Genomic DNA, 14,823 nt, shown 5'->3' with positions numbered 1-14,823 from the left:
ACGCCTACATCACACGGGCAAGTTTTGGGTTTTTGACAATTAACACATGTACTCAACTGTCCTGTCATTTTGCTAGTTTTTCTCAATCCAAGACAACTGTTGTTCTTAGAAAGTAATATGTCTGAAAACAGAAAATATAGTGAAATTTGGAAGCATTTTAAGGAAAATGAATCTAAAAGAGCGACTTGCAAGTATTGCTCCACATCCTTGAGTACTGCTGGAGAGTACATTGACAATTTAAGTAGATACATGAAGACAAAGCATCATCATATTCCTTTGGTGGTGAAAAGGCAGTAACCGCCTCTTGGAACGGCAGCAAACACACAGGACTCTGAACTTGGAATCTGACGCGGTTGGAGTAGAATTGCCAAGTACAAGCTCTCAACATCCGGAGACCGCCTCCTATGAAAAAGCTTGAAGAAATTGACAGGCAAAATGGTAGCAAAAGGTCATCATGCGCTACACATAGTTGATGAACCAGAATTAAAAAAAAAAAATTAATAGAACTTGTGTCACACTGTCCTGGGTATACTCTGCCAACAAGAAAAACACTCTCCCAATTTATTATCAACAGTTTATAGGATCATCGGTCAACTATATGGTAATGTGCAACATTTTAGAGAGTTTTATTGCAAAGTGCTTGCTGAACGACGAACTGAACTACTGAACTAAAAGAACGAACTAGTTCAATCAAAAGACCTGAACTAAAAAGATCAATCAGCTAAACGAACTAGAAAGCACAACTCTAGTTGAGGGTGAATATCGACGACGTATGAACCACGAGCTGTATCTGCTATACAACGACATCAGCATAGATAAACGTATCGAGATGCAACGATTGCGTGGGCTAGGCCATATCATGAGAATGAGCGATGATGAACCCGCTAAAAAGGGCTTATAAATACGGGCCAAATAGTGGTTTACACAGAACTGATAATCGCACTACCGTTCACGATTCTGTAACTTGTTAACGACATAATTGTCGACAACAGGAAATTTGTACTGACCAAAATAAAGTAGTTATCTAACACCCACCGATACAGCAAGTGTTGTCAACTTTTCATTCATAAAGGTAAAGGCAAAAAAATTACAGAATCCCACTACAGATCATTGGACCCCTGTTATCGACTGAAATAGAGTTATCGATAGCTGTAATATTCCTAACTGTAATTTAAGCTTTGAAATTATCATAAATCTTGTATAAAACTTTTTTATTCGATTGAAAACCATGGCCAACAAACCGATTTCAATCGATTTTTCTTTAAACTGAAAACTTAACTACTTAGTTAATGGTAAAATTCTACTTTTGAAAAGGTTAACGTGGAAAAATTATCTAATGTAAATATGGCTTTATTGACATTTTCCAAAAGAATAAGCTGCAATTTCCCTTTGACAATAAAGGTACATGAGCAAAAAAAAAGCTCATCACTTAAAACATATTTCACAATCTCTGGCACCTTGAAATTCGTTTTTCCCAGTTTTTAATTTTTGTGATATTTCCATATGTATTTGGAATAAATATTTTCAAAAACATATTCGAGAAAAATTCCTTTATTTCATTAAAATAAAGTTTTTTTTTGAAGAAGTTATTGAAAAATAACTTCGGTGCAGAATATCCACAAACAAGGGAACTGATGAGATCCTGTGGCGAGGATCGAAACTATAGTTTTCCCTGCCTTACCCCTTGGCGTACAATGCCAAATTTTCTCCATTAATAATTTCGTTGTTTTAAAATAGTAAAACAATAACAATGGGATAGAGCCAGATTATTCTGAAAAAAAATTAAAATTGCAACAGCTATCCCATAAAAAAAACGCCACCAATGTTCTTTCCAGAGTATATTAAAGAATGATTCACATACAAGTAATTATTTCCGAAATCGATCGTGTTTCTTGGAAATAATTCTTCCCTTATTTTATTTTTATTTATTTTTAAATCTTTACGAGTATATGTATCCATTTTTGGAAATCATCTCATTAATTTATTCTGATTCACGCATGTAAAAATATTATATGATTATTTTTTTTTTTCAAAATTCATCACATGTTATTTTGGAACTCATATTCGAAAAACAATATGGATGTGGGTGGGTGGATTTATTAAATTTCCACGAATTGCCCACATTTTTTGTTGTGACAAAACACAGGTGACTAATTTGCTACTTTGATGCATAAAATTAAAACAAAAATGTATTTAGTAAAAATCACATATAATTTCTAAAAGAAGCTATAAAATTTATCATTTCCCAAATCTGAAGCAGTTTGTTTTATCATGTGAACGAAACTAGTCGCATCGAAAATGTTGTCCCTAGAACCAGGGGTGAGTGAGCTCGCCTGTATGCTAGTAGTACACAGGTAATGGGTACTTTACACGATATTTTTTTTTACATGTGAGTTGTCACTTTGCATATACATCTTGTATGGGAGAAGTGACAACTCATATGTAAAAAACATATCGTGTAAAGTACCCATAAATTGTGAAAACGTACTCTTAGTTTTTTGTGAAACATAAACAATTAAAAGTTTATGAAATTTTTTATTTATATTTTTTAATAATTTGCATTGTGGACGATTTTAGACAACATTAATGTTTAAAAATGTTGAAATAAATAATGAAACATCAAGAAAAATTAAATATTAATTCTCCCTTAAATTTGCCTCTCTCTCGATTTTGCTCAGCCTTGCTAAAACATTCAAGCTTTTTTCCTCTATGTGTCAAAGTCTTCCAGTGTTCACTCGAAACGTGTTCTCTTACTTCTCTTTATGAAGATTTATTAAATTCTTTTATATGTAAACGTACTATAACACATAAATTAGCATTTTCATTTTGATTAACAACGGGTGGGCGCATTTGTTTTTATTTTGGTCAACTTTGTTCTCCTAGGGCAAATTTCCACATGGTGTAAGAGTAGAATAAGTATCGAATCTGTCAGTGTGTTCGTTTACTCAAAATTTGTACAAATTGTTACTGGATGTTGTTCGTTTACTCTTCAGTACAATGCAAAAGACCTTAGCCGATTACAAGAAGTTACTGAACTTGTACAAATTTGTACGAATTGTTGAGTAAACGAACACACCTTGTATCAATTAAAGGAATCCACTTTAATCTAATGAAGTCCTAACGTCTAAAGTAAACTTAAACCGGCTGAACATAAACATTTCATTTAAAAAGAAGTGTGAGCATCATAAGGGCACTTTGTTGTTTATTTAACAATGAAAATAAAATGCCGGTAGCTAAATAACAATCTCATTTGATGTTCAAAGTAATTTTAGCTCTCACACAGATTTAAATGCGTGATAAGATGCACTTACCGCAAAATTCTAGGTCAAGTTTGTAATGCAATACACATAATGGGGGTTGTTAGTCTCCGTTCTGTGTATATCTCTACAATCCTGATTATAGCTCCACTCTTGAAAAAAAAAAAAAAAAATAAATAAACGCGCGCACCCTTATTGTCGAGAGTTTCAAATAAGAGTCACCACCATCGAGAAAAAGTAGAGGAAGCATACAAAAATCACTTCCTTAAATTCAATTGAATTGTTGCTGTTAGTTTTAATTCAGATGACATTTGGAAGAGATTAAATGTCATGCCACTAAGAGGCTACTTCATTGAAAAAACATTTTAAATAGAAATATAAACACATGTGATATTTAAGTAATTCTCAACATTGAAAAACCTAATCATTAACGATAACGGTACTGAAGCCACTTAGAAAAAAAAATAAGAAAAACAAATCAACAACATCATACATAAATACGTACTCAACATAAATGCATTTCTTTTATTTCAAGTTTGCCAAAAATAAACACCGTACTGAAACAAATAAACAAAAAAAAATTTGTTTATAAAACAAAAAAAATTTTGTTTTATTTGTTATTAATAAATAGATTTAAAAACTATGAGCATAACTTATTTTTTGGTTGAAACTAGAGAATGCTAAATAGATATGTAAATAAAATGTCAACAAATTGTTTTTGTTTGAGCTTTTTTTTGCTGTTGAAAAAGAAGAGCGTCATCTCAGTAGTAAACAGGGTTGCCAATAGTTGTAAGGGGTTAACTTGTTTTAGTGAAGAGGTATTGGGGACAATTCTCCCAATAAATAGCTACAAGATTTTTTAATTTTTTTTAACAATAATTCCAACTCAAAATAATTATTGTTATAAATGATTAAAGCTCTGTTCCAGAACTAAAAAGTTTTTACAATTTTTACCACTTTTCCACATTTTGCGTTCCCGCACACAAAATTTATATGAAAATCTTTTATGACTTTTACAACTTTTACCACGTTATAAAGTACCGGGACAGGCCATAAGAATAAAATATTCTTATCACATTTGTGTTTTGTTATATAATTATTTGTATATATGTGCATATACATTTTATTCGGAAATGAACAATATGTTTTTAACACCAAATGGAAATGATACGAATTTTAATTTGTTTTCTTTTCCTCCAAATATGTACAGACAAGCGATAAATACAATAATCAGACGATCAAAGTCAGTAAGACGAAATTTAGATGCCTATAAAACCAATATCAGTATTGTTTATTGACTGTAACTTAAAACAAGTGTTTTAGACAAATACGTAAAATGATGTTCCCTTTTCATATATTTTTTCTGGACAAAGTAAGCTGTGTAAAACTGGTAGCACACAATGATTTTGACATTTCCGCTTGAGTTTTTGTCATTTCCCATACATTTGAACAAATTTGTATGGGAAAGTAATATTTGAAAGTTCGCTCTATTGCTAACTTTACCAATAAAAAGTATCGGCAGATAATAGCTCCGTTCCAGTACTTTTTTAATGGTAAAAATGTGCAAAAGAGAGAACCGTCAAAAATGAGTTCAATGCACACATTTTTCCAAAATGTACGGGAACGGAAAAATGGCAGAAACGTCAAAAAGCTTGAACAAATATCAAAGTCGGCTTGTACGCCAATCGAAAGCCGGCAAACATGTTGCACATTTTTGCTCGCTCAAATTTGTCGTGTAAAAAGTTTCTAAAGAGAGAGCCAATTAGCGCCATTTTTGTTCAAAGAGAAGTGAACATTTTGCAACTTTTTTGGTGTACGGGAACGCATATCGGGGAAAAATGTTCAAAATGTGTTAGTTCTGGAACGAAGCTAATGTATATTTACACCGTCTACTCAAGCAAATTTTTAAATTTTTGGTCATTGAAAATAATTGGTCTCTTTCAGAACCTGCAAGAATCTACAATTTTCAAAAAAAAAAATTGAAAACTTGTAAATGTTTTTGTGTACAGAACGCACACACACAATGAAGAACTCATCAGTAGTCCACGATATTTTTCGGTAAGTTTGCGACCTAAAAAAGTGGCCGTAGAGTTCTACCGATAATAAGAGGGCTCTGAACTTTTTGTTCATATATATGCATTTCAATTTTACCGACTTTTGTCGGTAAGTAGTTAGTAATCAGTTAGAAAATCGCACTACTGAGGACATATGGATCCATATCGTCTAACGCAAATGCCTACTGGAAACTTTCGTTACGCAGATGACTTCATGGTAACATGAAGACCAATAGACGAAATCTTGATTGGGGATGGCCGAGACGAAACCTCCTTATAGAAAACACATATGATGTCTTCCATTCTATAAAATACCACTTAATGCTTTTCAGGATTACTCAAATCCCTGGATTTATTTCTTCCAGGTCCAGGGATTTTTTAAATTACTTTTCAATATGGTTTTATGGATGAATAATCCTCTGTAAAATCAGATGTTGAAAGTATAATTGATCAATTACGCCATACATTTAGAAAATGTTTCGAAAAGTAATGTGACAAAGAGAGTTTCTAAAAACATATAGGGTCTGTTCGATATATTCCCAAGTAACAAGTACTTGCCTTTTCCAGGGTTAACCTTCTTTATGAGGATTTATTTGAAATATAAGCAATGGAATTGACATTTGAAACACAGTGGGTTTGTTAAATCCGGTTATATATAAACGTACTATAACATTCTCTATGGAAAACTATATAAAGTGGTTAAAAAATAAATAAACAATTAAACACCTTTGTGTAAACCGACGTATGCACTAGAGCTTTTTGCGAGGTTAACCTTCTTTATGAGGACTTATTTGACGTTTACGCCACGGAATTGACATTTGAAACCCAAACCCACTGGGTTAATCCGGTTAAATGCAATGGGGACATAGTAAGACTCATCTAGCGAATTAGCTTTTTTTTTACACGACGTTTTAGGGCATCTACATCGCTGTGGAAAACTCTTAGGCCCCTCTTTATTTTCTAGATTACATATAATTTCGTCTGTTAAAGATCTCTTGAGTCGTTTTCATTATATTTAAGATTCCAAATAGCGTACTTTGGTCTTAGGAGTTAAGCAGTTCTGGGGAAGATCTTTTTTGTCTTCTGATATTATATAGAAGACGTTTTACACTTTTCATTGTGCTTTATATGTAACTGGTCTAGTCAAAAGTTTAAAGGACAGTTTCACAATTTCGAGTTCAAATTCGTTCGAAATACTAACAAACTCATTTTCTTTTTGGAAAAATGTTTGCTTTATTTGTTGCTCTGGACCAGAACCTTCAAGAATGTTGCTATTTGGAATTTTTGCCAATTCTATAAAGGAAAAATGCAAAATTACAAAAATAGTTGACTCCAGAAGGTTCTGGAACAGAGCATGCATTCTCAATCAAACATTTTTTAAAGGCCAGTTTCTCTATGTTGATTCCATGGCACAATTACCCAGGTAGTGGCATCGTAAAATTTCGAATATGTTGTTGTTGGCTTTATGTTGTTGTGGAAATTACAACAAAAATAATTTTTTTATAAAGGAATTTGACTTTTCATATTCGCTCAGCTGGTGTGATACCACTACCTGGTAGTTCTGCCATGGTTGATTCCAATTCAAATTCGTTCGAATTACTACCAAACTACGGTAATTGTTCTCCATTTCTGTTTAATTGAAACAAAAAAAAAAAAAAACAAACATTCGGTAGTAGTTCAAACGAATTTAAATTCGAATCGTCATTTTCGAAACAGACAATAAAATAACAGGAGTTTCGGAGTAATTTGAACGAATTTGATTTCGAATCGTCTTAGAGAAACATGCCACAAGTCCCTGATTGTACTGGATACACTCACACCATGATGAAATTATAAGGTGGAGTAAAACGGCCAGCTGATTGGTTTCAATCTGTCAAATTTTTTGTTATTGTGAATAAATTGCTTGAAAACGTAAACAAAGATTTTGACATATTGAAGAATTTTTGTCAATAGAATCTACAAAGTTCACCAACGACGGAAAGCCGGTGCAGCATATTGATCCAAAACACATTAACTCTGTTCCTTTAGGTGCAAGAATCTTCAGGGATTGCTTTTTTATTCGCTCTCGAACGTTAAAAAGCAGGACAATTAATGGCTGATTTAGACTATGCTGGATTTAGCAATTATCTGGTTTTATTTGACATATATTGTATGAAAATGACAACTTAAATCCACTGGACTTGTTAAATCCAGCATAGTCTAAATGTACTATAAGCCGAAAACGCAATAAACGCTTGAGTAAGGTTTTGCTTCATTTCTGGTAAAAATAAAAGGCAAAGGGCAAACTTTGCTGGGCAGTTCTTTAAGGCCTAGGTACACAAGCTATCTCGCCTGCAAAAAACTCAACAAAACTTAACACAAGCGTGTTTTCGGCTATAGAATTAACATAATTTACTAATTTTACTATAACTAATTTTACCATTGAAAAAAAGTAAAAGAAACAGTGCTATAATTTTATAAATCTTCAATCAAAAATTCATCACTGCACATAAATTTCCAATAAAATCCTTAAACTACAGAACTTATTAAATAAGTCGAGAAAATTTGCATTTTCACTTCACACACCATCATAAAATATCACACTTATAAATAATTTGGAGATTTCCACATTTTCCCCCCTTTTCCCAATTTTATTAACATTAATTTGGCAACTCTGCCAATAGAAAGAAAATAATTCTAAACAAAATGAAGGTCACTAAAGGTCGATGAAATTTTTGGTATTATAAATTCAAATGCATGAAATGAAGACGAAATAAACTTTTTTCGATTTTATTCGTTTTTATTATTATTAATAAAAAAAACTGCAAAATAAAATGAAATATCAAAAAAGTAAGAAGAGGATGAAGAGAGTGCAGGCAATGAAGGCATCATCACACCATCTTTAGTTTCAAAGTCAAAGGTTTTCATTTATTATTTCTTAGGTAATGTATCATGTAGTTTTTTGACGCTGATGATGAATGATAAAAAGATAGAAGCACTTGGAAAACAAATTGCACTTTTTGAAAATAAATTGTGTTTTTTATTTATTAAAATAAAGTATTGTTTTAATGATTTTATGTACAGGTTTATTTCGTGTTTTTTCTTTTTCAACTTTTCTTTGAAAATTTATATTTTTCCTTTTTGGCCATGCTTTTTGATTGCGTTTTTCTTTTCAATTTTCTTGTTGGCTTTTTATAAGTATTTATTTTTAATTTAGCGGTTTTTCTTTGTGAAAAATTATTGGGATGTTTTTCATATCCACCAAAACTTACTGCTCATAATTTTTTTATTGCTTGGTTTGTTTTAACACTGAAAATTTATTCTTTAAAGATCCTCAAAGGATTCTTTATTTGCACTGAATGAAGTTGTTGTTGGCGGTTACAAAAACGTTCTGTTTTTCTCTTTGCTTTGCTTCACGTTGGACCCGTTATTGAGTTGGATGGAGAGCAAGAAATGCTGTTGTTTCGTTTACGAGCAGCGGCGAGTAACTGAATAGCGACAACGTCTTTCAGTCATATGGAAGCCTGCATCTGTTTGACAATAATGTTTTGCCGCAGATGATAATGATGATGATGTTGTTGTTGCTGCGTGAAGCCAACGTCATTATCAACACATTTAAATAGCAAACACAACTACCAATGCGCCTGTCTATGTTCTGTTTGTGCTCGCAGCAAATGGACCCCCACCACGCCGTGAGTACGTGTGTCCATATCCATTGCCTATATGCCAAGCACACCAGCGCCAGCAAGCCAGACACAATCATCGCCAACGTTAAGAATTTCGCGCATTGTATCTATATTTTATCCCATGGCTGCCCCGCACCCCATCCCCAATTTCATGGAAGTTTCTTCTTCTTCCTCTGTGGGCTCCAAACACCTACATGATTTCCATGTTTATTGAGAAAGTTCCAATTATTTTTGCCATCACTGTAACAGAGTAGTGGCGCTCTTGAAATTCTGTGTGGGGGTGCAATTGCCAGAGTGTCCACTTGACAATTTGCATTCGAGAGAGATTTGAAGAGAGCGAGTGTGCCCGAAATCGAAAGTTAATATGTATTGATAACAACTAATGTTGTTTATTGTAGTTGTTGTTAGAATCATCAATACATTTAACTAATTATGGGTACTTTACACGATATGTTTTTAACATATGAGTTGTCACTTTTTAAATACAAAATGTATATGCAAAGTGACAACCCAAATGTAAAAAACATATCGTGTAAAGTATCCATTAACAAACATTTCAAATGTGTTTTTTTCCACGACAATCGACAGTTTTAGATATTTTTGCTACAAAACAAACATTTAACCCATGGCGAACAAAGGGAGTTAATCGCTGTTTTAAAAGATAAAAATGTTTGCTGAATTTCTATTTATTTTCAAAAAATGTAAATATTATTATCTTTTTTGGAATATTTCCATCTTGTCAATCACATTCTTGTTATTTCATGGATATGAAAAATGTATAATAGGTCTGTCTGGTTACCCTAAAACTTGTAACAATTTGTACCAATTGTTGCTGGAAGTCGTCTGTAATAGTACGTTTATATATAAGGGGATTTAACAAACCCACTGGGTTTCAAATGTCAATCCCTTTACGTATACGTCAAATAAATTCTCATTAGGAAGGTTAACCCTGCAAAAGGTTGTAATATAAACATGGCCTTTTATAGCCCGTTTAGACTATACCCTTATACGATGATTAAGGGCATTATCTCGATTTAAGTGCTTAATCCACCCTGATTTACCATACAAAATTAAATCAACTCAAAACTTCGATTTGTTTTAAATCAAATGTTAAATCGAAATATTTTGATATATAACACTGCTTTTTGCTCCAAAAAAATGCATCTATTGCAGTCTGTACCAATATTGGCAACTATGTCCATGTGTCGTTTACATGGCAGAACTACCAGGTAGTGGTATCACACCAGCTGATCTAATATGAAAAGTCAAATACCTTTATAAAAAAATATTTTTGTTGTGATTTCTCCAACAACATAAAGAAAGTTTTGACATAACATATTCAACATTTTACGATGCCACTACCTGGGTAATTGTGCCATGGTCGTTTATTTACTAGGGTTATGACTTTATGAGCTTTTCTCAAAACTGATTTCCTGTAGCTAGAGTGAATGAACTTTTGCCTATTAATGCCAAAAATAACGTTCCTTCCATTTAATTATTAAAAAAGGTCACGCACAAACCACTTTGATTTTTTTTTTTTTTTTGAAAATCCTATGAAATGAAAAAATGCTCCAATTTTTTTTCTCTGTTGCACGAATAAATGACATTTTGCTTATTAATGACTAAAATAATTTTTATTCCATTTAAATATTGAAAAAGGTCCCGCACAAACTACTTTAAATTTATTGCTCTGTTCCAGAACCTGCAAGAAGCTACTATTTTTTACTACGATAACATATTTTCCTTTATGTTATCGAAAAAAATAGTAACAATTAGTAAATTCTTGCAGTACTGGAACAGACCATATGTGATACATGGAATAAAGCTATAGCTCTGTTCCAGAACTAAAAAGTTTTTACAATTTTTACCACTTTTACACATTTTGCGTTCCCGTACACAAAATTTATATGAAAACCGTTTACGAGTTTTACAACTTTTACGACTTTTACCACTTTATAAAGTACGGGAACAGGCCATATATATGATATAAAATGATATATATGTAATAATATGACGATAAAATTGGTGAGAAACAAAGGCTTATGACATTCTGGATATGTCGTGTGGCTTTAACGTTTGTTTTCAGTTATTTATATGCTTAAAGTGACTCCAAAATTTTTTCCAAAAAGCTCATCTATGAAAACTTTAAAAGTTTTTTTGTAAGTGAGCTTTTTTTCTATCGAATCACCTTGTAATTAAGATTTTATCTAATCTTATGCAAAAGCTCATCCAAGTATGACACAGGGATAAGAGGTTGTAAAAAAGTCATAACCCTATTATTCACATTTTTCAAATAACTGTAAACACAAACACACAAAAACAAACAGAAGCGGAAAAATAGAAAAAATATTAAATAAAAATAAAATCGATGTAGCTTTAATTTAATATAAATTGTAAACAACATTATTTTTTGCAGTATTCCATTCCATTTTTAATTGTCAAGCAATTTTTTTGCAAATTCGCGTATGTATACGTAAACAAAGATCAGCTGACTGGCATCTTATATCATTTTAGAATAGTCTAAACAACTAGAATTTGAAAGTTGGTTTTAGAAACCGAGTCGATTTAAAATGACTAGTCTAAACGGGCTATTATGCTTGGTTTACATTCGGCGTCGTTTCGTGACTTCGACGGCCTTTCGTGATTTCGCGCGGAATCAAGCGAAATTTATCATGATTTCACTAACAAATTTCAGCGAAATCAAAATCGAAATCACAGTACACATGATATACCATCTTGTTTTTTGCTAAGTTTACATTTACGAAATCCACTCGATTTCAACTGTCAATTCCATAGCTCAAACGTCAAATGAAATCTCATCTGGATTTCATTTAATTTTTCTTGATGTTTCACTATATCAGAAATGTCCTCATTAGTTATGTTATTATAAAAATTAGGATTTGCCGGAACGGTGAGTATATCGATGAATGATTTATTAATGTCATCCACATCGACCTGTCGAGAAGCCCTGGGCTTACCAACGCCAATTTCTTGAATGACCCTCCATTTACTTCTGGAGTCTAATGCTTGGTTGAACTTTGTAAAGTAATATTCAGTTTTAAGACGACTAATATGGTTCTTAACTATCCTCCGAGCGGACCGAAATTCTTCATACTATAGTTCTGTCTCTATCATTAATACAAGTTTTGAGAATCGAGTTGAACCAGGGCTTATTTGTTGCAACGACACGCTTTGTTCTTAAGGGAACGGTATCGTCATAAAGGGTTACAATGTTTTCTTGAATAAATTGGGATTGTTGATCGACGGAATTTTAATTATATATGGTTCCAATTGATTGTCGCCATCTATCTTCCAAAACACTACAGTTTAGTCGATTGTAATCACGGAATGAGTACGTGTCTTCAAGAAGGAGTGTATCGAAGTTGTAAATAAGAAATATGAGGTCATGCTTAGAAAAACATGACGCAGAAACCTGATCAAGGACATGGATATTTGCAGGATTATTGATAAAGAATAGATCAAGAAGTGTGTTAGTTGTGGAGGAAAAATGAGTAGGACAGATGTTATTTACTGCGTATAACCCTAACGCTAGCATATTGTTTATCAACGTGGAATCTACCAGTATATTCGAATTAAGTCGCAAGTGATTATCACTTCGTGAAAACCCAGAGTTATACCTTCAAGAATGTCCTAGAGAATGGTTAGGTCGATACTATTGTTAGGTCGATATATACACCAAATAAGCATTTTTTGTTGTTCGATTGGCATTAACGCAAAAAACCAGCAAACGAGAGCGAATCGGGAGAGACATTTTGACAGTTCTTTTAGTGAGAGTTTGCAAATCAGAGTTGAGCAAAATCGAGAGAGAGGCAAATTTAAGGGAGAATTAATATTTAATTTTTCTTGATGTTTCACTATATCAGAAATGTCCTCATTAGTTATGTTATTATAAAAATTAGGATTTGCCGGAACGGTGAGTATATCGATGAATGATTTATTAATGTCATCCACATCGACCTGACAAGAAGCCCTGGGCTTACCAACGCAATTTTTTGAATGACCCTCCATTTACTTCTGGAGTCTAATGCTTGGTTGAACTTTGTAAAGTAATATTCAGTTTTAAGACGACTAATATGGTTGTTAACTATCCTCCGAGCGGACCGAAATTCATCATACTATAGCTCTGTCTCTATCATTAATACAAGTTTTTAGAGTCGAGTTGAACCAGGACTTATTTGTTGCAACGACACGCTTTGTTCTTAAGGGAACGGTATCGTCATAAAGGGTTACAATGTTTTCTTGAATAAATTGGGATTGTTGATCGACGGAATTTAAATTATATATGGTTCCAATTGATTGTCGCCATCTATCTTCCAAAACACTATAGTTTAGTCCATTGTAATCACGGAATGAGTACGTTTCTTCAAGAGAGATTATACGGAAGTTGTAAATAAGAAATATGAGGTCATGCTTAGAAAAACATGACGCAGAAACATGATCAAGGACATGGACATTTGCAGTATTATTGATAAAGAATAGATCAAGAAGTGTGTTAGTTGTGGAGGAAAAATGAGTAGGATAGATGTTATTTACTGCGTATAACCCTAACGCTAGCATATTGTTTATCAACGTGGAATCTACCAGTATATTCGAATTGAAGTCGCAAGTGATTATCACTTCGTGAAAACCTAGAGTTATACCTTCAAAAATGTCCTAGATAATGGTTAGGTCGATACTATTGTTAGGTCGATATATACACCAAATAAGCATTTTTTATTGTTCGATTTTACTTCGATAAAAACATGCAACGTTGTATTATACAACGTCTTTCCATTGTATTTATACCTCCAATTCGCTGATTTTAAATTCCGATAAGTAAGGAATAATAACACATAATAATGTATCCATAGACTAAATTAATGTGTGCTGTTTTTTGTAGATGGCGCCCTTCCATTCAATATGCTCTCGATATGCTGTGGTTTTCACTCAAATATGTCGTGTAGTAGCTCAATATATATATGTAAAGAAAGAACCGTTAACTATTGAAAATCAAATCAAATTGATATTTGTTTGTTTTTTGTTTCTTTTTATTTCTTTTCATTTCAAAATATAAAATAAAAACAATTCAAATAATAAAAAATCAAAATTATTTAAAATAGTTTGTTCAAATATATACAAAAATAAAATTAAAATGATGCTGAAAATAGAGACTTATCAGGGTTTTTCCTTGGCTTCTTTGCGGACCGGGGATCTAAAAATAGAAAAAATTGTATTAAAATTAAGTCTTTTTATTATATTGTTACGGAATTAGGTTTAACTAATGTCCGTGTAGACGTTGTTTTATACCCCAGTACGATTTGTACCAAATAAAACAGGGTTCGTTTTAGATTACGCTTCTACAATGCTTTATTTACTTTATTACACTTATTCGGAACCGACTTTAATTACTAGCACACAGCTTGTATCTAGTTAGCACGCAGCACTTCTTTTACCGATCTGTTCAGTTCAACGCTTAAAACACAACTCAACTCAATGTTGCCATTCGTAACTCTATTTATACCCAAAATCTCCTTGGTCTAGAAATATCCAGAACATATGGCAACCTCTCGAATCTGTGCAGTGAACACACAGACACACATTCGCACTAAGCGAACAACCATACTCACATACATACAAGTAGACAAGCACAGTAATGACGTAATTACAACAACAAACAAGTGCAAAGAAATAGAGAGGTGACAAACTAAACAATAATTACATGACTATGGCAAAGCAAAACAAAAACACATTAATGAAAGGTAAAGAACTAGAATGATGAAGAGATTTCTACATGGTAGTTGTTGTTGCTTAAATAAAGTAACTGCGTAATAAAAACTTTACGTTACA

At 32.6% G+C, this 14,823-nt stretch overlaps 2 protein-coding genes across 9 annotated transcripts in view; both read right to left on the bottom strand.

The window, feature by feature from the left end:
* LOC141386959 (uncharacterized) overlaps nucleotides 1-8,700 on the bottom strand; it is a 54,629-nt gene extending 45,929 nt beyond the window's left edge. Inside the window, exon 1 of the mRNA XM_073955881.1 lies at nucleotides 8,563-8,700. Coding sequence (XP_073811982.1) covers nucleotides 8,563-8,569 — 7 coding nt within the window. The 5' untranslated portion in view covers nucleotides 8,570-8,700. The remainder of the gene's footprint in view (nucleotides 1-8,562) is intronic.
* The window catches only part of Gyg (glycogenin 1), a 47,753-nt gene extending 39,050 nt beyond the window's left edge, over nucleotides 1-8,703 (bottom strand). For all 8 annotated transcript variants that reach the window (XM_073955876.1, XM_073955873.1, XM_073955877.1 and 5 more), the window contains exon 1: nucleotides 8,563-8,703. In XM_073955876.1, coding sequence (XP_073811977.1) covers nucleotides 8,563-8,569 — 7 coding nt within the window. In that variant the 5' untranslated portion in view covers nucleotides 8,570-8,703. The remainder of the gene's footprint in view (nucleotides 1-8,562) is intronic.
* Between the last annotated feature and the right edge of the window lie 6,120 nt (nucleotides 8,704-14,823).

This window comes from Musca autumnalis, unplaced genomic scaffold (assembly GCF_047663935.1).
Source record: "Musca autumnalis isolate F117 unplaced genomic scaffold, ASM4766393v1 scaffold_5, whole genome shotgun sequence".
Lineage (NCBI taxonomy): Eukaryota > Metazoa > Arthropoda > Insecta > Diptera > Muscidae > Musca > Musca autumnalis.
This window is presented reverse-complemented; position numbering and strand designations above follow the sequence as displayed.